At 37.5% G+C, this 22,895-nt stretch overlaps 1 protein-coding gene across 10 annotated transcripts in view; it reads right to left on the reverse strand.

Moving 5' to 3' along the window:
* The window catches only part of PAM (peptidylglycine alpha-amidating monooxygenase), a 118,067-nt gene that overhangs the window by 84,611 nt on the left and 10,561 nt on the right, over positions 1 to 22,895 (reverse strand). For all 10 annotated transcript variants that reach the window (XM_039216958.1, XM_039216957.1, XM_039216955.1 and 7 more), the window contains exons 2-4: positions 20,784 to 20,871; positions 10,345 to 10,430; positions 8,859 to 8,942 (exon numbers count right to left, since the gene is read on the reverse strand). In XM_039216958.1, the coding sequence (XP_039072889.1) occupies positions 8,859 to 8,942; positions 10,345 to 10,430; positions 20,784 to 20,871 (258 nt within the window). The remainder of the gene's footprint in view (positions 1 to 8,858; positions 8,943 to 10,344; positions 10,431 to 20,783; positions 20,872 to 22,895) is intronic.

Raw genomic sequence — 22,895 nt, forward strand, 5'->3', positions numbered from 1 at the left:
GTCTAAAGTTTTTAAAATAATGTTTGACAACAAAATCTGGTCTGAGTGGATGTGATGCTACTTATGGCCTTTATTTATCCCTCACAGTGTGACTATCTGAATATTTTGCTACAGAAATATCAGCATATTTGATTAGGGATGGTGCCTCAGACTCCCAATGGTGATAAAATGTAATGCATGGATTATGAGCTTGAGTACCTTTCCATCAGTTTTAAAGTTCTTACTTCCAAACCACATCTGGTCCAAAGCACCTGAGTAAAAGTTTGTACCCTTTTATAAAGGAATAATAGAGAACTAAAAAGTGGAAGTTGGGGGTGCCTGGGTGGCTCAGTCAGTTAAGCATCTGACTCTTGATCTCAGCTCAGTTCCTGATCTCACACCTCTGAACTTACAGCATGAACCCTGCTTGGATCCTGTCTCTGGCCCTTCTTTGCTTGGACGCAGATATGTGTGTGTGCATGGGCTCTCTTACTTTCCCAAAAATAAATGAATAAACTTTAAAAAATGTGGGAGTTGAGGAGGGAAAAAAGGAGACTTGCTGAATGGCATGGGTATCACAGTTTTGAAAGAGAAAAGGCCAAAGTGCACCCTTTCTGGAGCCACATTTCTGCATCTGCTGAGGATATGCGTGCTTAAGCAGGGCTGCTGTTGCTGGTGTTGGGAACCTGGACACATTATGTGCACTCTGGAATGAAAGACCATGATGAGAACAAACTTCTTACATTCCGGAAGGGGATTAGGCTTGCTGGACTACACGCACAACACAGTCCTATTCAGGGAAGGCCAGGCCGAGTGCTAGAAAGGTGCCATCTAGTCTCTGTCACTGAAAAGGCTCAGGGCTTTCAGGCATCTGAGGGGTGGAGAGGGGCTGGGGGATGAGTGGAAGCATTAATAACAGTCTCCACATTTGCAATTTCAAAGGAGGCTAATTAAATATAAAAAGTAATCCAAAACAATGGAAAAATACTTGGATTTAACCACCCCACCTATAGTACCCCTCACCTGGTAGAGAAGTAAATTCAGGTGTGGGTGTACCTTCCTGGAGACAGTGCAGGAGGAAGCCTCTGAGAGGAATTTAGAGAAGAGAAGCCGGAAGTGGTGGGGTGGGACCTTCCCCACAGTTATCCAGCATCCAGGTATCAGGGAGTCAAGAGCACTCTCACGCTTCCACTGAAGTCAAAGTAGTCTGCTTTATACTGGAATGAAATAATTTTAAGTGTCGCTGCCCTGCCACTGATCTATGCTCTATCTTGTTCAAAATGCATTAGCAAGGGATTTTTCCTGGGCTCACAATTTCAAAGCTTTTTCCAACATCTTCCTGACAGTAGTCTTGTAAGAGGCAGGGATGCAGCAGAAGTCACAGTGGAATCAGAATTCCTCGAGAGCCCTCTGTTTTCCCTTCTGCCTGCTATTGTTTCTATTCCTTCATGCTCGTTCTACTGCTCTTGTAGTGGTGGTGAGACGGGACCCCCAGGGTGTGCATGTGGACGAGTGTGAATGCATGAACTGACGTCCTAGGTCTAAGAACACCCACCTCCCAGGAACTAAGCTGCTCAGAAGCCACACCTAACAGATCATAGGATGGAATAAGACAAAGGCGGCATGAAGAAATCAAATCCGAAGGTCACCAAGTCCAGGTACTACTGTTCTCATGATTTTATTCAGAAAGTTCCTTTAAAAGGCTTTAATTTGAGTCTGTTTATTCTAAACTTGTAAACAATTATATGAAACTTAGTCATCTAGATTCCATGCCTAGCGCATCAGTTTATTTTTTTAATGTTTTATTTATTTTTTGAGAGAGAGATTGAGACAGCATGAGCAGGGGAGGGTCAGAGAGAGAGGGATACACAGAATCTGAAGCAGGCTCCAGGCTCTGAGCTAGCTGTCAGCACAGAGCCCGATGCGGGCTATGAACCTACGAACCGTGAGATCATGACCTGAGCTGAAGTCGGAAGCTTAACTGACTGAGCCACCCAGGCACCCCTCTAATGCATCAATTTAGAACAAGGATGCACAATGTCTACTAGAAACCAATCTCTGGGGCACCTTTGTGGCTCAGTTGGTTAAGCATCTGACTTTGGCTCAGGTCATGATCTCCTGGTTTCTGATTTTGAGCCCTGCATTGGGCTCTGTGCTAACAGCTCAGAGCCGGGAGCCTACTTTAGATTTTGTTTCCCTCTCTCTCTGCCTCTCTCTCTCAAAATAAACAAACATTGAAAGGAATCTTTAAAAAAAAAAAAAATCAATCTCTTTCTAAACTGGGACTGGTTTTGCCTGCTGATCAATCCCCTCTCTCACAAGGACTGTGTAATGATTCACATGATCATAACTATTGTTTTGTTGTTATTTACTACCATTGGATGGTGACCTACATGAAGGCAGATTTTTTAGTTCACTTATCTTTGCCTTCATGTAGTGCTCTGTTTGAATTAAAATGAGTTGAAGTGATAGCTTGACAAAGAGGAACATACAGAAAATACAGAAAAGCAGATAGAAGGAAGCAAGCCTAATAACACAGGAAAACTCCATATATTCAATTTTGAGGAAAATCATTGTGTGGTAGTTGACATTCAGAATGATATCCCAGACTTTACAAAAAAAAGAGGGATAGGGATAGGGAAGGAAACAAACATTTATTGCCCATCAGCTGTGTTGGACACAGCCATAAACATTTAAAAGCTACCACTTATTTTAATTTCAAAAGACATGTAATATATGTGGAAAGATTTCTGTACAAAATGTTTTAAAATTATAATACTTATGGATGTAAAATCTTAGCTTTCTGGAAAACTTGGCTATTAAAAATGATTTATTCTCTAAGGGTTCTAACTGGAATTTTTTGATCTGATTTTACTTATAACCCCAGAAATTTGGAGACTAAATTTCTGATAGCTTACATAAAGGAGAGTTGAAAACAGATTCCTCAGGTTTCAGTCATCTCATTTAGATTGTAAATGTTAAACACCCCTCTGAGGAAAATGAATCTTTTCGCTATATTCCAAGGAACATGCTAAAACATATGTATATTTAGAGGGCTATGAAGGGGTAGAAGTAAGCCCTTGATACATATGTGTGTGTAGGAGGGTGTGCGTGGGAAGGGCTCTGGAGCGATGATAGTTTTCCTATCAGCAACAAGAGTTGAAGGACAATAAGTCTTTAATAGCTTGGAAATTCTGCCAACCCAAAGACTGTCAGAACTTCTTCCCTTGGACAGAGGTTCTTACCTCCATTTTAAGGATATCTGGTTCCAACTTCAGTTAGTGAATGAACGGGTTTTCCAATTTGAGAAATGAGTTACTGCTGGAAACTAACAAGCTAACGCCAATAACTCTGGAAAGGAGAGGCCAGTTTCTTAAGATTCCCCTAGGCCAAAACATCCAGAAGAAATATGCCAAACTTCTGTAACAATCTCAGGAGAATTTTCTCTTTGGAACAAGATATTATTGAAAAAACTTGTCAAAAAAAAAAAAAAAAGACCAGGAGGAATCTCTATTTCCTATTATTCTAATTTCCTTGAGGGTAGAGACTGTCTTGTCGTTTATCTTTTTATAAATGAACTATGAATAACAAAAAAAAATGCTGTGGAGAGCAGGAAACAGCATAACCAGGAAACTTCTAGGAGCCGTGAACAGTTGTGTCTAAATATAACAAGAAACTGTAACACCCTTGAAAAGTAAGCAACACACCCTTTATATTATAGGCAACTATGACAAAAGGTTGCATTTAGGGCAATTTATGGCACTTTGAAGACTTTTATAGGGACTATAATGATACTAGCTAATATTTATTGAGCACTTACCAGGCACCTTTCTATGAACCATTATGATCCCATTTTATAGATGAGGAGGGCAGAGAGCTTTAGAAATTTTGTGAGGGTAACAAAACAAGGAAGTGCCATTGCCAAGCCATCTGGTCTTAGAATCTGAACATCTAACCCCTGTACAATGCTACTGCTTATATGGGATATTCATTTTTTTTTATTTTTTTATTTTTAAGCAATCTCTACATTCATCATGGGGCTCAAATTCACAACCCCAAGATCAAGAGTTTCATGCTTTCCCACAGAGTTAGCCAGGCTCCCTGGGACATGAATCTCTAATTATATTTCCATGGGATATTAATTTATAAAAATTAGTGAGTCTACATTCTAATGAGAACTCATTCTGGCTTTCTGGAGCCTCAGTTCTGGGTCACGCTGGCCTCATAAACCCTCCATCCTTTCTTCATAAGGCTAGTGGCTTTTGCATGCAGTCAAGCCTAGGACTGAAGCCTCGGTTACTGTCTGGCTGATAAACCCACTGAGTGCTTGTGAGAATCAAGTCCTAACAAGGCTCTGTATGGTCTGGTCTTCGCCTTTCACCAATGTTCTCATTTCTTGCCACTTTTCTCTTTGCATTTCACACTCCAGTAATACCAAATTATGGAAATTTCCTTGTGGATAGGCTTATCACTTCCCTGTGTCTATACGCACGCTTTCACCTTTGTCTGGAACATGTCTTCCCCCTGCCCCTGCGTACTTGGAGGCTCCTGATCACTGTACAAATCCTTGCTCTGTTTCCATCTTCTAAGAAGCCTTTTCCAGACGATGTCCCCTGCTTTCCCAGCAAACTTGCATGCTCTGCCTCTCCACAGCCTCAGTACCTGGTATACCTTTCTGGAATTGTCTACAAATGGAGCTTTTGTGCTTGTCCCTCCTGCTGGCATATACTAAACTCCTCTGGGCAGGAAGGTTAGGAAATGCAGCACCAGCATGGGTCTGACCCTGTGACTGACATGACATTTAGTGAAGATAGCTGTTTTGAAATAATGCTTTTAACAGCTTCATGTTCTGTGCAATTTCCAAAACAAAGAAAAACCAAAACAAAACAAATATTTCACGTAATCCCACAGAACTCACTCTAAAATCACATTCAATTTTTTCCTGCTAAAACAAGACACACCCTTCTGGCTTTTGATACTTTATCATTCCAACAAATTTTAAAATATTTTACCTTCACTGTTGGTGTTTTATTAAAGAAAAGTTCTAAAGACTCTTAAATATAGAGAACAAACTGAGGGCTACTGGAGGGGAAGTGGGTAGGGGTATGGGTTAAATGGGTGATGGGCATTAAGGAGGGCACTTTTTGGGTTGAGCACTGGGTGTCATATATAAAATATGAATCACTGGGTTCTTTCTACTTCTGAAGCCAAGATTACGCAGTATGTTACCTAACTTGAATTTAAATTTAAAAAAAGGGGTGGAGGGGAGTCCTAGGCTTCTCAGCTGTCCAAAACTTTCCCTGTAAGGATAAATACTCACACCCTTAAGCTACACATTTTCCTATTTTTCAGTGGTGCAGTAACTTCCTTGTAGTGTTAGTCTGCTTATGATGTATAATTTCTGTACTTAAAAATATCATGAACAGTTTTAACATCATTAGATCCAAATCCCGACCAACACCAATATGATGATAAATGCATGTATGTGTATATATATATGTGATTTTTAATCACTAGAAGATATGATATAATTATTTTCTAATTCTAGGTACATCTAGATATGTGTGCCATCAGAACATAGAACTTTTATATAGTATAAATCACTCCTTATAGGAAATCAGACATATATAGAGGAGATTTACACTGATGCTTTACGTCAGAAGGGTATGGTTGAGAATATAACACACTAACTGGTAGGTACTGACAGATTTAACATAGTACTTCGACTTGTGGAATTTCAAAAACATCAAGATAATGTTATAACATTTTCAAGGAAAAAAATAATCACACAATCCTGTCTTTCATGCTTATTGACTACTTTCTTTTTTTTCCTTGTTCCTTATAATATTTAGAAACATTCAAGCCTACTTATGGTTTTATGTGGTCTATATACATTTTTATGATTTATTAATTTTGTTATTATACCATTTATTTAACTAGTCCCCTATTATGAGGGACATTTGTTAACTTTCCAGTTTTATATATTAACAGTTAATGGAGAATAAACCACCATGGGTAGGTAGCTCATTTAAAAACAACAATTTTTGGGGCGCTTGGGTGGCTCAGTCGGTTGGGCGTCTGACTTCGGCTCACGTCATGATCCCACAATTCGTGCGTTTGAGCACCCCATTGGGCTCTGTGCTGACAGCTAGGTCAGAGCCTGGAGCCTGCTTCAGATTCTGTGTCTCCCTCTTTCTCTGACCCTTCCCTGCTCACGCTGCCTCTCTCTCTCTCTCAGAAATAAATAATTAAAAAATTTAAAAAACAAAAAAAAAACAATTCTTTCTTTAGGATAAGAGCCTTGCGCTAGATTTTACTGTTCTATATAAATGTATATAATATGATAATGTTGCTTTCATACAAACACCGCAAAACACTACACTAATTTAAAAAGCTCCTCAAACTGAACCAGATTAGTCCAAACCCTGGCAGTCTTGGGTTTTATAATCCAATCTCGACGCACCCCCAATTTAATAAATGTAAAATGCTCTCTTGTTTTAGCGAGATTTGATATTTTCCCATGCGTTTCTTTACTATTTTGAGCCATGTATATATATAGCTTAAGGCACAAGACTGTATCTAATGCTATTGAAAAAATTACAGGGGTGAAATTTTTTGTTTATATTTTTATTATATTACACTAAGGTCTATGAGTTATATCACCAATAATCTTTGTAACTCATACCTCATATATACCTTCTTTTAGAAAAATGGTTCTAAAAAGGTGAATAATAAAAAATTAGAATAAAAGTTTCTAATCAGTCTCTTATAGTAAAGAATAATTATATATTTACATATTAAATATCAGAACTTTTATTTTATTATTTTTTAATGTTTATTTATTTTTGAGAGAAAGAGAGAGGCAGAGTGCAAGCAGGTAAAAGGGAGAGAGAGGGGGAGACACAGAATCCAAAGCTGGCTCCAGGCTCCAAGCTGTCAGCACAGAGCCTGATGTGGGGCTCAAACCCACAAACCGAACCATGAGATCAAGACCTGAGCTGAAGTCAGACGCTTAACCAAGGGAGCCACCCAGATGCCCCTAAATATTAAAACTTAAATTATCCCTAGATAAAACATACATTAGAAAACAAAATTAAAAACTAGTCTGTATCATCCATCTTCCCTAGGGTATCACTGTGCTATCTGTTAGCATGTACTATAAAGCTAAGAGGAATTAGGTTGAAAAGTGAAGTCCAGGGCTCTATAGAGGGACCAAGAGTGGGGGTGAGTGTGTGTAGATAGGACCAGATACCTTAGTTGTGGGGAGAGGGAAAACCTTCCGTGCCTTCTTGGGAAAATTACAGTCATGTCAATGCTTTGGAAGTCAGAAATGTGGCATTTGCCTGTTCCAGTGATACGTACATGGTAAAATTTTAGAAGAGATAAGTTCTGTCTTCGTTGGTCAGACACAAACATTTATTTCATTGTTTTCAACAGAATCCTGTATCAACACTACAGTTAACAACTTAAGCTTTTAGGTTCTGTTCCAAAGACGGAAAGCTATTTGTGTATTACACCTCAAAGTGTATTTTTAATATAAAAACAAGTTTTATTTGGAAGTTGGGTTCATGGGCGGGTCCACAGGAGGTTGTTTAATTGATAATATGTCTGATTGCAATGTTAATTATAATTGAAAAATTATATAAAATTTTTCTTTCTAACATTTTCTCCCAGAGAAAGACCACATTTACCGTCCCAGTCCTGAATACTGAGAATCGATGGAAACTATCACCACATGAGGCACTCTCAGCAAAGGCCTCAAAGGATATTTCATAGGCAGAGATGGACATGTACTTCAAGACTTAGTTACCAGATAGAAAGCTAATGTGTCTGGAGAGGAAAATGTATCAGGTTAGTTAGCAGAAAGATAATGTTAAATTAGAGAACTCGGGGCAATATGTATACGTCAGCAAGACATAGTGGAAAAGCTGATAAACCAAGGAGAAGATTGCTTAATATTTACACTCCTGTGAACATTGAAGTGTGAACCTGGAAGGCAGTTGGAATTTGACTAAATGTAGCAGAAGGAATAACAAGTACCAGTCTCAGTTGCCTTGGGAACAGGGCCCCTTCCTCATGTTAATGATTCTATAATAAGAAAAGGAGGGTTTAAATGAAGTACATAGTACAAACTTCCAGTTATAAAATAAAGTCATGGGGATTAATGTACAGCATAGGGAATACAGTCAATAATACTGTAATGACTTAGTATGGTGACAGATGGTAACTAGACTTATCATGGGGATTGTTTCATAATATATAAAAATATTGAATCACTGTGATGAACACCTGAAACTAATCAGATATTGTATGCCAATTATACTTCAATTAAAAAATGAAGTGCATCATAATCATGGGCAGACCAATGAGTGTCTGGGGGGATGTTCAGCAGTGTCAGAAGAGTAGGTGGTATCTGTGCATTAGTGCAGTAGACGATGGATGAGTTCATGAAGTGGTAAGTGGAGATTACAGAGAAAGCACTGACATGAGCCCAAGAATCTGAAACCCTCCCTGGTAGTAGAAAATATGGTGACTCACTCAATGGCTTGCTTCTAGCAATGGAAATAATTCACTAGTCCCTATTCTTCTGACGATGCTGCTTGGAAGGAGAGGATAGATAAGACAACACATTGGAAAGCAAAAGAACAATGAAGTCAGCATAAGAGACAGAAGCATAGTTTAGAATGTATAAGATGGTTCCATTTTCAAAATAAAAGTCATTGCTTCAATCGTCCCAAATTAAAGGAAACAAAAGCAGTTTTTTTCCTAGTGGGCAGAAAGTGTGGTCAATAGCTCGTACATACATTTACATCTTTATATATATTTTATATATTTATAGTATTTAAAGTTGTGCTTGGTTCCAGAATTTCAAAACTTACCTCTAAAAGCACTAATATCTCCATAGTGTACTTGTAGTACAAAGTATTTACTTCCAGTCTCTCCTCCAACTCTGAATCCAACACCTAAAGATTTACAAAGAAGATAAATTAATATTTTAGAAATGAAAGTCTAAAATGGAACTAATCTCAGGTTGCTGATCTATGAAATCCGAAGGGAAATAAAATAGCATATAACATATGAAATTATGTTATATGAAAAAGGAAATGAACCAGGCATTCACTGAAAATTTTTAATATAATCTATCATTTTTTTTCCAGGCTCTGATAGGTTTCTATACACACTTCCCATTTCAGAACCAGAGTAATCACATTAATCTCCACAGTAAGAGGAGAATTTACTCATGTTGAAAGAAATAGAACAAAACAAAATTCTGCCATTGTTGATTATATAACAGACATACATAAACCCACATTAGTTTTGTTTTGAATATATTCATATTCATTTTTATTTTCTGATTGAATATAGACAATAGACTTCTTAGGAGCATATCAGGGGAAATGCTTTTATTCCCATATGAAAACAGGTATCTGCAGAAAGGTCATTGAGGAAATCAGTTATCAGTTATGTTACAAAGTCCAGTGGGTTAATAACTTCTTGGAATCTGAAGGGTTTCTAATAGTCTTACTATTAATAGAGTTTGTTAGGAAGCTTTTTAAAAATCTACAGAGAAAATATTTACAGGTGGAGAAAAATTTTTTTCTATCTGCTCAACCAATGGATCTTTAAAATGTTAAGAAATCTATAACAGCCTTCCCTCAGCCTCCATTAGTTTCCAAACGTGTCTGGTAGCAGCTGCCTGGTAAACTATGGAGAGGATTCAGAAGCTCATTTGAAGCAAAGCAATGCAGGTATCAGTTAGACCTGGCAAAGTTAGGGAGGCAAGAGAGGAACAGGTGTATCACAAGATACCATCCCTGAACCATGGCAGACCTATTCCATTACAGAACTGCATATTCCCTTTGCTATTAAGAAACATCAAGGTAAGAGAAGAGAGCCTGGTAATTCATTCACACATTGGAAGGTATGAACAATTTAGAGTGAAGTCAGAAAGCCAGCTGAGGTTTGGCATTGCATTAAATACCCAGGTTCCAAGACTATTTTTTTTTAATCTGTTTGCTGAAACAGCAATTTATTTAATTCCTAGGTCTCTTGACTCCTGAAGTACTCCTGCTGTCAGGAACCAATGTGCTGTAGGCCAAAGGTGGCTTGAGGTATACTAGGGTATTTTTTAAGTCTAGCCAAAGCTGTTGTGTGGGCAAGTTACTTACCAAAGAGAGGAAGAGAAAGAGAAACTACTTAAATGAAACTTTTTCAATACAAAGCAGGTAATATAGATATTTTTTAGTGTGAAATTGCAAAATGGAACACTGTCAACAACTGTAGAAAGAACATATAATAAAAAGTAATTTGGGGTTAGAAATTAAGCAGCTTTATAGAAGACTATGCAAGAGGCCTCAGATATACCTTTGGGGAGTCTGGTAGGGGGAGCATTTCTTGCCCAGGCATATAGAATATTGGCTTTATCTGTACAGGTTCCTTCATCACAAAACCTGAAGAAAAAAATAGCCACAAATGAAGACTGAATGTTGCAAAATGCATAAAAAGTTCCACCAAGGAAGGCAGAGAGATAAGGGGTAAGCATCTGAAAACAAAGCAAAACATGTCACTGTATCATGATTGTAGTTAGACCAGCTCTAAGATCCTAACAAAGACTAAAGAATAATTTTATATGTGAAAAAAGTAAACACAAAGGGAGATTTGTCCGTGTGGTGCCTGATGTGAAGCAATCCTGTGAGGATGATATACAATTTATAATGTAATATGTTCCTATGTTCCTCTGTGTAAATCAGGTAGGAAGGTAAGCATCACACACAGACTGCATATAAACCAGAGCTAACACAGTGTTATTTTGGAAGTGAACTAAACTAAATGTCATACACATGTCCCCTTTGGGGATCAGCACTGAAAATATGTCTTTGGCCAGAGCAACAAACAGTAGTACCCAGTGCCCACCCTCAGCAGAGGGAACAGTACAAGTATATCCCACTTAAGGTGTTTCTGGTGCGATACATATGTGACTTTTTTTAATACTGATTAAATACACAATACTGATTGTGCCATTTGTAGGTTGTTTCATGTTATCTAAGTCACTGGATCTAGCAAGCCTCAGTTTTCTCTCTGGTAAAACAGAGTTAGTTATACTTACCTCACAGTTATTCCATAAATCAAATGAGATATAAATAAAAGCACTTTATAAACCTCAAAGCACTATACCAGGGTAATGCATTATTTAACAAAACATTCACTTTATCTAGAGACTCATTATTGAGAGGCAGTGTTGTGTGGTGAAAGGAGCCCAGGCAGAAAGACGTATCTGGAGTTGAACCTCCCCCCTCAGTGGCTGTGTACATTGGGCATGTCTGTCAAAACTTCCCAGACCCAGTTCCTGTATGGAAACTTCTCTGATCAGACTGTGGCAGTGATGTGGGTAAGTCACTCACTGTGGTGGCTGGCACACTGGAATCTACACTGGTAGATCCAATTTCATAAGCAAAAAGCCGTCTGACTATAAGCCACACATTTTCCCCCATTACACTGTATCTCTTATTTTGTTCTGTGCTAAGAATTGGATTTGTTCAAAACACCATTCGGTGATGTTTTTATGTTGCCTTTCCATATTTGTGTTTTGGGAAACCGGCACCAAGCAAGGTCAGGGTCAGGAGTTTGGGCAGATTGGAAAGGTTTCAGGACTCGCAAAAAGGACAAATACAGCTTCTTGGGCAGGACACTGGCTCACTCAGTAGAAAATAGGCAGTGCCCATGGGCTGGGAGAGACATGAAGGCAGATCGTGGTAGCTTTCTGAACAGGTTAGGAACTGAGGCTAGGAACTGGGACAACAGCCAGGTCACAGATAAGAAAATCACTGGTAAAATGTGCCTTCAAACTCAGAGGCACAGACATGTCCCTCCTTATAGACAGAACTGAGTGGGAGAACGGGCAGTAAGTGCAGACAATTGCTATCCATCTGGATAAAGGAGTGAAGGACCAAGAATCAGGAGGTCCCCATAAGGTTTTATTTAGCAAATGTTTTGCTTCTCTCAATCAGGCTGTTACGTGCCGTGTAAAACACATCAACCCATGGTTTCCTAGTGTTCACTGTCAAGAACAATATACTTATGATGAGGGACTATTATCATGTGAGACTTTGTGCCCTGGAAAAATGTCTGTGACATCCTTGTGCCAACCATACTGAAAGTGTAGGGAATGGGACAGTGCCCAAAAGCAAAATTTTCCTCCTTGGCCTCATGCTATTATAGTTTAAGAAATGAGACTGTAAGATATGATGAACTTTGCATCTCACTATTGTGAGCTACTAAAATTTACAAACCCGGGTGGCAATTTTCAGAGCTTTCAACGAAGATCATAAATATACAAAAGTGCCTAACATCAACGTGATAACAGTCTTAGGTTAAACAAGATAATTGTTTCCTTTGATATATAAGTCAATTCAGTGTATGACTAGAGAGAACCAGAATGAAATATAACAGAGAGAACTGTTTTAGTACATTTTTCTAAGCTACATATTTGATTATGTCATTCACTGGCACAAAATCTTTCAAATGCTTCCACCAAAATAACATGAAAATAAAATCCAAACACTGTAGCATAACACATAAGGCTTTTCATTATCTGGGACCTTTTACATCTGAGAAAAAAACCAAAACTCCCCTTTTACTCATGCCAAGTTCCTGCCAGTTTTTTTTTCTTTTTAATTAAAAAAAATATTTTTGAGAGAGACAGAGAGCAAATGGGAGAGGGGCAGACAGAGAAGGAGACACAGAATCTGAAGCAGGTTCCAGGCTCTGAGCTGTCAGAACAAAGCCAGATGCAGGGCTGGAACCCACAAGCTGTGAAATCATGACCTGAGCTGAAGTCAGCCGCTTAATTAACTTAGCTACCCAGGCCCTCCAAGTTCCTACTGGTTTCTAAAGTCTCACTTCTGTACTATTCCCTTTGCCTGGAACACTCCTTCCCCAAATCTCTGCCTGACAAACCTGTACTGACTTTCTCCTTCAAGATTCCCTTTAGGCTTTCTCATCCAGGAAGTTACTCTGGTCCCCATCCAGGACACCTTGTACTTGTTAACCATAGCACTAATCTTAAATATCAGCTTACTTATCTCCTGTGCATACTTTGTGATTTAAGGCCACAAACTCCCAGCATCGGCAGACCTGCCTGTCATTGAGTCAATATGCAAGAAATGTTTGGTGAATCTGCCTTCCAAGTAAGTTTTTTAACTTTTCATATATGAACACTTAATGTATTTGACCTGATCTTTTATTGTACTGTCAAATATAATAAAAAAATTAAATTTACTTAAAAAGTTTTAACTAAAATATTAAATAATGATAAATCTGAATTATTACTTGCCTGGTGTTTTATAGAAATCCGCTTTCACAAGAACAATGCAAAGAAGTTATGCTTTACAGCTGATTAAACTCAGAGAGTTTAACTTCCAAAGGTCACGTATTCCAGTGCTGATTCAAAGCTCTGCCTGCCACACTCTCTTCTATCTCATTCATGAGATTGATGTATGGGCAGAAAACTATATTCTATGAAGATAAGCTTCGATGACTACTCTCATATCAGAACTAAGTTGCAATGTGTGTACATAATTCTAAAACAAAATTCTAGATAAAGTAAGTTATCCTCGCTTATTTATAAGAAAACGATGATTTTACTTTTTTTGTTATTATTTACTTTTGAGACAGAGAGCATGAGTGGGAGAGGTGCAGAGAGAGAGGGAGACAGAGGATCAGAGGATCCAAAACAGGCTCCATGCTCACAGCAGAGAGCCAGATGCAAGGCTCAAATCCCACAAATTATAGTGAGATTATGACCTGAGTGAAGTCGGATCCTCAACTGACTGAGCTACCCAGGAGCTCCATACATTTCATTTTCTTCTGAGTCCTGGTAAAAGAGGAGCTCCAAAAGCAAACTTTGATTTTTTAAGTTCTGTGTTATAATTTTTAAGAAATTTATTAAACTCAAGACTGAGTAAAGAATGACTCACTGGAAGGCAATGGGATATTGAAACTAATCCTAAAACTTAATATGTGAGAGGACTAGGTAAAGAGCAAAAATAAGAAGCCAAGAGAAATGGGTTCTAGAACAGATAATACAGTGGCAAAGGAGTGGCAAAGAACATTTGAATAAAACCCCTACACCTTTTCATTTTCAGATTTCCATTTTGCCTTTTATGTGAAAAATAACATCATATTTTCTCCACATAAAATAACCAGCACAATAAAGATGATATTGTGTATTTTGGCTCTCCAAACAGCACTACAAAAACAGAGGACTTTTACTATTCTTATTAATAAGAAAATTCTTCAGGCTAGGAGGCAATGTAACCCTTGATCAATGGCTATTGTAATTTCAGGCTTCATCAACTGGGTTTCTTATTCTTATAAATCTAGCAGCTTCTCCTAAAGGCCCCTCGGATTAAGCCAATTAATTGTGAAAAGAGTCACACAGTTCCCTAGTGGTTTCTTAGTATTCATAGTAAAAATGATGAGAATCAACTTTTGAAAAGAAAACTATTCTGGATTCCTGGACCTTTGCTTTAGAACCTTTACACCTCTAATCCATGGGGAAACCATTCAGATGGCATGAATATTTTCAGACTATGCCAAGCACTGAAAAATGCTAACCTGTCATTTTAAATTATCCAAATAAAGCATGATTGACTGTTAAAGTACTCTCTAGTTGTATTAGTTAAAGGCTATTTAAAACCCAAGGTTACTCAGGGAAGATCAGATCTGACAAGTCATTTCTTCTTTTGTCTAAAAAAAATTCTTTTTAAATAAAATTGTCATGCCTTCAAGTTAAGTCTATATAGCCTTAAATTCCAATTTTAATAAATTAAGTATGAGGGCCACAGGAAAACGAACCCAAAGTTAGAATGTTTCTGTAAGAAACACAATATATAATCAACAGCATAAGTGGAATGTCTTTATCATTCAAAATTGCATCCAGAATGAGTCAGATATCCTATGTGAATATCAATGCAATGGGCAGGCAATAGGTATGGCTAAAAACATAGTAATTAGATGGATATTTAGTGGGGAAGCTAAATAAGAGTGGTGATTTAAAGTGGCTTGATAAACAGCCCCGCAATATCCACACTCTACCTTCCCAGTGAGATTAAAGAAGTCGTAAAGTCCATGAAAACGATGGTGTGTTTGTTTTGTTCATACCAAACTTCCAGTGACTAACAAAGTGCTTGGCACATAGTGAATTGTTAATAAATATTTATTAATAAACGGATAACAGCTACCATTTATTAAGGGCATCTATGAGCCAGGCACTGCACTAAGCACATTATTTACATCCCTTTACTTATTCTTCATGATGGTCCAATTAGGTGGGATTAGTAGTCTCATTTCACAGATGAGGAAACAGATGAACAAAGGTTAAATAATTTGACCGATGTTTATTACTACTCTGTCAATGCTAAGTATTATAGCACTATGCTATAATACACTGTTTAACATAAATACTTGTCCTGCCAAGAAAGAACCATATTCAAACTTAGGTAATTTGTTTCTGTTGAAACTGTCAGAATGGTTACAATCATGCCATTGTGTATTATCAAAGCTGACACTAGTCTACGAAGAACTGGTCAGGTGCTAAGAAACTTCTATCAACACTTCTAATCCAGGCATCTAAAAATTAGCCAAGGAATAGGATCACTGGAAACTAAGTAAGAGTAAGTACCAAGTCTACTTTATATAAACAAAGATCCTTTATACTACCCTGATATGCACTATCATATGAATTTATTACATTATTAAAATAGAAAAAGAAAATGGAGACAATTTTAGCCTAATAGAAACTTATTTCTAAATTTTGCTACTACACTCAAAGGCACCTTTATATGGCTTAGAATAATAAACAGCACAGATTTTGGAGACTGTGATATTTTTATTTATACTGACAAGGATGTTAAGTATGTTTAACTTTAGAAGTTTCTTTATGGCAGAAGAAACAAAGAAGGGGCTGCAGAACACACATTGTGTATGGATGACAAGTAGCAAGGGTAGGGAGAGGGGGCATAAAGGCAGCATACGCGAATATCATTCTCAACCAAAGAATCATTATCATCATGAGGGAGGCAACAAAGCTGTAACATATCTGGAAAGTAATATCATCCAAAAAAACCCAGTCATTTAATGAGTAACCAAGCAGGTGTCTCACATATTGGCTTCTCTCTCTCTCTCTCTCTCTCTCTCTCTTTCTCTCTCTCTCTCTCTCGTTTACTCTCTATAGATATTTGTATGTTTTAGCTACTTTTCTTTTTCACCACATCAGCATCTGTAACCCTGTGGAGATAGTGGCATTTAAAAAGATACAGCAGGTGGTTAATAAATAGAAGCAGTCAAAAGGGACTAAAGCTGAAGCTCCATAGGATGGTAAAGCAATACTGCGTTAGCTTGAGAAGGATTCCAAGTTAGAACAGCTGGAAACAACCTCATTTAACCAGCTGGGATTCTTCTTTTCAAAAAAGATAAAACAACCTGTAGAAGCCATCTTTGATTTTTAAAAAGCAGTTGGTTATAAGCATCATTAGAAATAATTTTCAAATCAAATATTAATTGCTAAGACTAAACATAATGACTTTAGTTATGCATAGAAGATGACGCCTAAGTACAAGGCAGGATACATCAGAAGCCCGTTTGCTTTAATCACCCAATATTGTGAACACATAATCTTGCAGTTTTCAGCCATAAATTGCTTTAAACCCTAAGTCCTGTGCACAGCAGATAAAAGTGCAGAAGCCTGTACAAACTCACATTAACAAAAAGCAGTTCTCCTGAATTACCCCAAATGTCAAACAACTTGTATGAACAAAACATCATGATTTTCAAAGCCTGAAATACTTTCCACAGCCAACCATGCATTATTTTAGAAAACTGATCATGAGAATAAAAACAGAATAAAGGTGTTCATAAAATAAAGAAATGCAACATTTGTGTTTCTAAGATCTTCAGAAATTTACCATTTTTCTCATGAGGAGCTGTAATAGATGTTTTATGTCTAAATTATCCGGTTTTCAGCACCTTATTTCCTTACTGACCCTAAAAAGCGCATCCACTCACTTACGGCTCATGTTCAGCCAACAAATCTAGAGAACTTAGAACTGCTACACTTTGAGTGAAGTCTGCAAGCACCAATGGAGTCCAACAAATCATACGACTGCTATGCTTTGCTCCAGTCTTGGTGCTATTACTTTCTGTTGGTCCCTAGACACAGTTAATTGTCCCCTCCTTTAACAGCCTGGGAAAGAAGGTTTGAAGGTAACATCTGACAGGTACTGCTGCCTTCCTTACAAGGGCCAGCAGCTTTTCCATCAGCTGGTCCTTATTTGCATCCTCAAGAGGTATGTTAATTTGGAATTGAGCATCAGGCCCACTCTAACTATAAAGGGACCACCCCATAGTATATTAAAAGGTTCACATCAATGTATGCAATTTAAATGCACATGCATATAATTAACTAGACACATTACCAGTGTGGGCTGCTAATTTGGAATGAGACACAAAAGACTGGAATATGTGTAGGGGAAAAAAATTTTAAATTAAAATGACTACATAATGAAAACTGCTTCATGCTGTGTCTACTATTTTCATGTAAACTTAATATAACTGTAAATATATTTTAATGAACAGTAGAAAGAGGCAATTACAAAGAGCAAAGGAGGGCAGCACAACAGTGAAACATCATCAGGATAGCTCTTTGCTTTAATATTAAAAGTGTTGCTTGAAGACAGGGGATGAATTATAACTTCATAATTTCAGGGGGGAAATGTTTACTTTATTAGAGACACATACCTATTTGACAACCTGCTGGCAATGAAAATACAACACTCAAGTGAAAACAGGGGGCTAATCCTAGCTAACAAATGGAAAAGAAAAAGAGGAAAGCTTGGCATTTTGGTGCTAAAATATCCCCATAGCTTTTTCTTCTTTGACTAAAACAGCTTTGTATTTCCATAAAGGTTTTCCCAGTGTGTGAAGGAGTTCTTGATTTTCTTAAGCCTCAGAAAACATTATAGGTATCATAACCAAAAATATATGTGAACATTGGGGAATCTTAATTTAACTACTGTCTGTATCCTGGAGCTGTTGAAGAATAGATTTGCAACTGTAAAATGAGTGTGATAAATTCCATGACTCAAACATTCGAGAAAAATAATGTGAGGCTTTGACACTGATAGATTTTTGTTATTAGTATTGTAATTCAGGTGGGAGGATAAGGAGCCAAGCAGTTGGAAAACACCCGCTGACTGTTTCCATGGTTGTGCCTGTGTGGCTTTGAGGAGAGGGCATACGAAGTGTTTCTGTGAAGCAACTTAAAAGTTTAGTCCTTGAAATATCCTCTGAGTGCCAATGCTTAAAGAAGCCAGGATCTTGCCAAATATTGGGGGATAAAAAGTCTATACCATCTTTAAATGGAGAATAAGACTAGACTGCGAAATCCAGAGTCACTAGAACAGTTTTCCTTAATGCATACCTCTTGGTTTACATACCGAACAGACCCTACACATATAGACTAAAAAGATCCTACTTTTAACTGTTAGATGAAAACTCTGGGCTTGGCTCAAAGAAGATAAATAACACCGCCAGTTACTGTCCTTCTCGTATGGTTATAAAGTCAATCGTAACAAACCTATAGACTAAGTGGGAATATAGGCTGCGAGGTAGATTACTAAAATCCATTTAAAATGATAGAGGCATAATGCCATTCAGAGCTCTAATTACTCAGCAGTAATGCAGTGGGCTGTCTGCTTGAGGTGAGTCAACCAGTGCACATATCTCCAACGCCCTATAATGATGACTTTCCAATCTGACTCAGCATCTGCATGCAATTTATATTCATAGAACTATGGAATTTTAGAGCATTGAGAAGTTCTAGAAATGATCTAGTGGGATAGTCCCTTGCTGAAGTGAAGAAACCGAGGCCAGTCCACATGAAATAAGTAATTTGCCCAGGGAATCCAGCTAGTTAGTTCACTACTCTTTCAACCTACTGCGCTGCCTTTTAAGTAGTAATTTTACCAAAATAATATGTGTAGCAATTACTTTACTCCAAATTGCTATTTTCACTTTCATTTACATTTTTCTTTCAGTTCTCTCTTTCCCCAACTTGGAAATCATTTGGAAAAAAATTTATTTTACTAGACTTAATTTCAAAATAGTATATTTAAGAATATTAATAAATACTTCTCTAGGGCCCAAGTAATGCTTGCTCCGTTATTCCCTTGATAGGAGAACAGTGAACTAGGCTTAGTTCATTTTATATAATCTTTTTCAGTTAAAGGCATAATAACATTTCGTGATGTTTTGTTTTTTTTGCTCATTCTCTTCTATCACAGTAAAGTTAAAGCAGGTTTTAAAAGCTTATATCCCTTCCTGCTATCTCACTAATTCCAATCCAAATGTAAATTTTGCTAATTTCAGAAGAAATACGTTGAAAATGTAAAACCAAAGGATGTGATTTGGTGAATAAGAGTCAGAAAAAGATGTCAGAGAATAATCTTTTAATCCCAGAATTTTATTTACAAAAATTTACCAAAGAGCAAAAACTGGAATGTTGCTCTCAAAGGGTGCTAACTCTGATTGCTGGCTCCATTTTTACATTAACCTAGTCATGTGAGGTTAACCTAGGAATGTGAGCAGCATTCCTATGTGATATGCCCCTTTCATCAAATAACTTAAGCCTATTAACAAATGCTTTGATGGTACTTGGTCGCTGGAGATTTCCACCAATTGCCCTGTGCTTTTAACTGTTCCAAATACATACTACAATTGTTTGTTATAAAAACAACTAGAATACGGTTACTGTGTGCCTTGCATCAGCCCAATGAATATTAGGATGCACAGAGAAGAGTCTATCAGTCTACGTGACTATGCACAGACAGGACCACAAAACAGATCCTTTTTCAATGCAAAGCAAGACATGCAAGTCATTCAGGACTGTGAAATACGTAACACTGATTTTGGCGATCAGTGCAAAATATGAGGCTTAGAAGCATGGCTATTTTCAAAGCTCACCAATCTTCATGAACATCGAAGAACTAAGTGAAAGGAAAGATGTCTGGGGGTTGAAAACATATCTATGTATTCTATTCTAAAGCATCCGCTACAGTTCTAGGATACAACAGGCATTTAATAGATGTTTACTGATCACTCATAACATGATATTAAGGCTCACCACAGTGACTGAAATAAATTCAAAAATGCAACAGTTGCTTAACTAAATGGGAGGCAGTGTGGTAAAATGCTGGATTTGGAACCAGAAAACCTAGGGTTCTATCCTGGTCTGACACCAACCAACCGTGTTACCTTAAACATGACACTGATTCTCTGAGGTTCAGGCTCCTTGTTTGTAAAGTGGAGATACTATTAACTGCTCTACAAAAAGTTTAGGAGAAAATGAAATGATGTATACAGATTACCCAGTACAATGTCTGGGATAAAAGAGTGCTCAATCAACAGAGCCATGGTGCTCTTTGGGTTGAAGCATGAGCTTAAAAAGGTAAACATCAGAGCATCCATTATCTAAATTGTCTTTTTTAAATAAGCTGTCTGTACCCTGATACACTATGACAACAGACATACATTTATTAAGTCGGTGTCAAAGACTGATGGATGTGCTCCACAGCAGACTAAGTGATAATCAGACCATGATAACCACATGATGCAAAAGAACAATGTTCTTTACTGAAAAGTAAGCATTCTACCTGTTTATCAATCAGTTGTAAAATACCTGCAATTTATATTTATAAAACACATACATTTTCTACATCCCTTTTGACTATGAGCCCATTATCCCTTACCAGTAACTTCCCGTGGAGGAAGGCATATTGCATCCAAAAAGTAACATATGATGGACAGTATCCATGCTGGCACGAGGTTTGAAGTCAACTGTTAAAAGAAAATGACACATGAATGTGAATACAAGTTACACGTCTGTGTACAAATGTTCCAAGAGGCCCCATCACTCAACAGTTCCAATAGCTGTATAACAAAGATACTGTGTTGCTCCTGATTGTATAAATAATCTTATTCCTTAAGATGAGCATGATTTAACAATTAATTTAGCAGGACAGTGGTAAACGATTATAGAACAAAAAGAGAAAAGGAATAATTAATTGGCTGAATCCATACATACATCCACACACTTTTTAACAGAAGACCCCTTTCAAAGTGCTAAGAGGAGCACATGGGTCTAAATGAAAGGCCCAGGCTATGCGTTTAGATTCCAGATTTCGTAGAGTGCTGAGTACCATAAAATACTGCACAGCACCACAGTGAAAGAGAAACCACAGTGAGCATGCAGAACAGGCGTGGAAAGATTCATAACACAAATGTATTACCATCTTAAAACAACAGTCCTCACTGGGATGTGATATGAGAAAACAATTTACTAGAAAATAAAAGTGGAAACTGTATCTTTACAAAAGTACAGAAGAAAAGAAACCACTGTCCTAAATGAGCACCCTACGCTTGTTAAAAAGATACTGAAACTTATGAAATGTCACTTCTTTTTCTTTTCCTAATAACAGTGGTTGAAAGATATTAAAGTAAACAAAAATGTGTTCGGAAATAAAACAAAGAAAAAATTAACGATAAAGTATGCTACTGTGCACCGTCAATATTCAGCATGAGCTCCCTTTTCTGGTTGGGATTTGGCTCAGCGACTTCTGTCTGCATGCAAACTGCTGCTCTACCAACACCGTTTACCAGTCACGTTTAGACAGAAACATGCTCAACGGTCTAAAATGATCTTCAATCTTGGGTGAGTGCAAAACGGCATCTTTTAGCTCTTCCTGTCTATCTGGTAAAATTAATAAAACATCATTTATTGTTAAAATGTGTATCTGAGAACTTGCGTATTTATAAAACAAAAGATGTTCTACATCGAACTATAGTGCAATGACTAGGAAAGCATGGTTGGTCAGAAAACACAAGGCACCTACTATGAGCCATTTGACTTACAACATTCAGGGGAAATAAAAAGTCTTTCACCTATTATACTGAAAATAAGAAGTTAAAGCCTAAAAACCCCATCATGAGATATTAATACCACGACTTAAAAAACTAACAAATGGCTGGAAAATGGACTCACTATAACTTTAGGGTTTTTATTTTTTGTTTTCAATCACTAAGGAATACAGTAAGCCTACCAGGTTGAAGAAGATACTTTAGAAGGAAAGAATCAATTGGAAGTTACAACAGTTCACAACTCATAGAAAATTATACTGTTAACAAGTCTACATTTGTTACCACAAGAAATAGAAGGCGTAAGAGGGGTTCTATCTCCATAGGCTCACTCTCAAGTCCAGGATATTATCCTTCCTTCCTTTCAGTATCCTCACAGGGTATTATCCCTGACAGAAGGAAATTTGAAAACAAGCTGGGGGCGAGAGTAACTGGCCTTTATTTTTTATTTAATTTAAATTTATTTTGACATGTCATATAATTTATCATCTTATATTCATTTTTATGAAATGACTTATCTCACTCCATGGACATCTAACTTTTTGATCTGACTGTATCCACCTCCTACTCTTTCTCACTCTTTTTCAATATCCCCCTGTCAATCCACAAGGGGGTTGTCAAACAGGAAGATGACTCTCTGTTGTTTCAGAACCTATGCAGATGATCATATGGTTCCCATCCCCCTCAATTTCTTTTACTATGGGTGGATTTAGTAGATTTCCGAATTTTGATAATAAACCAACATGGCCAAGTACATCTTATCAAGAATTAAACTGCTGGCCAGTGAGGAAATGGGCAGAAGATATGAACAGACACTTCTCCAAAGAGGACATCCAGATGGCCAACAGACACATGAAACGATGCTCAGCATCCCTCCTCATCAGGGAAATACAAATCAAAACCACACTGAGATACCACCTCACGCCAGTCAGAGTGGCTAAAATGAG

Source organism: Hyaena hyaena, unplaced genomic scaffold, assembly GCF_003009895.1.
Source record: "Hyaena hyaena isolate Hyena2069 unplaced genomic scaffold, ASM300989v1 scaffold_661, whole genome shotgun sequence".
Lineage (NCBI taxonomy): Eukaryota > Metazoa > Chordata > Mammalia > Carnivora > Hyaenidae > Hyaena > Hyaena hyaena.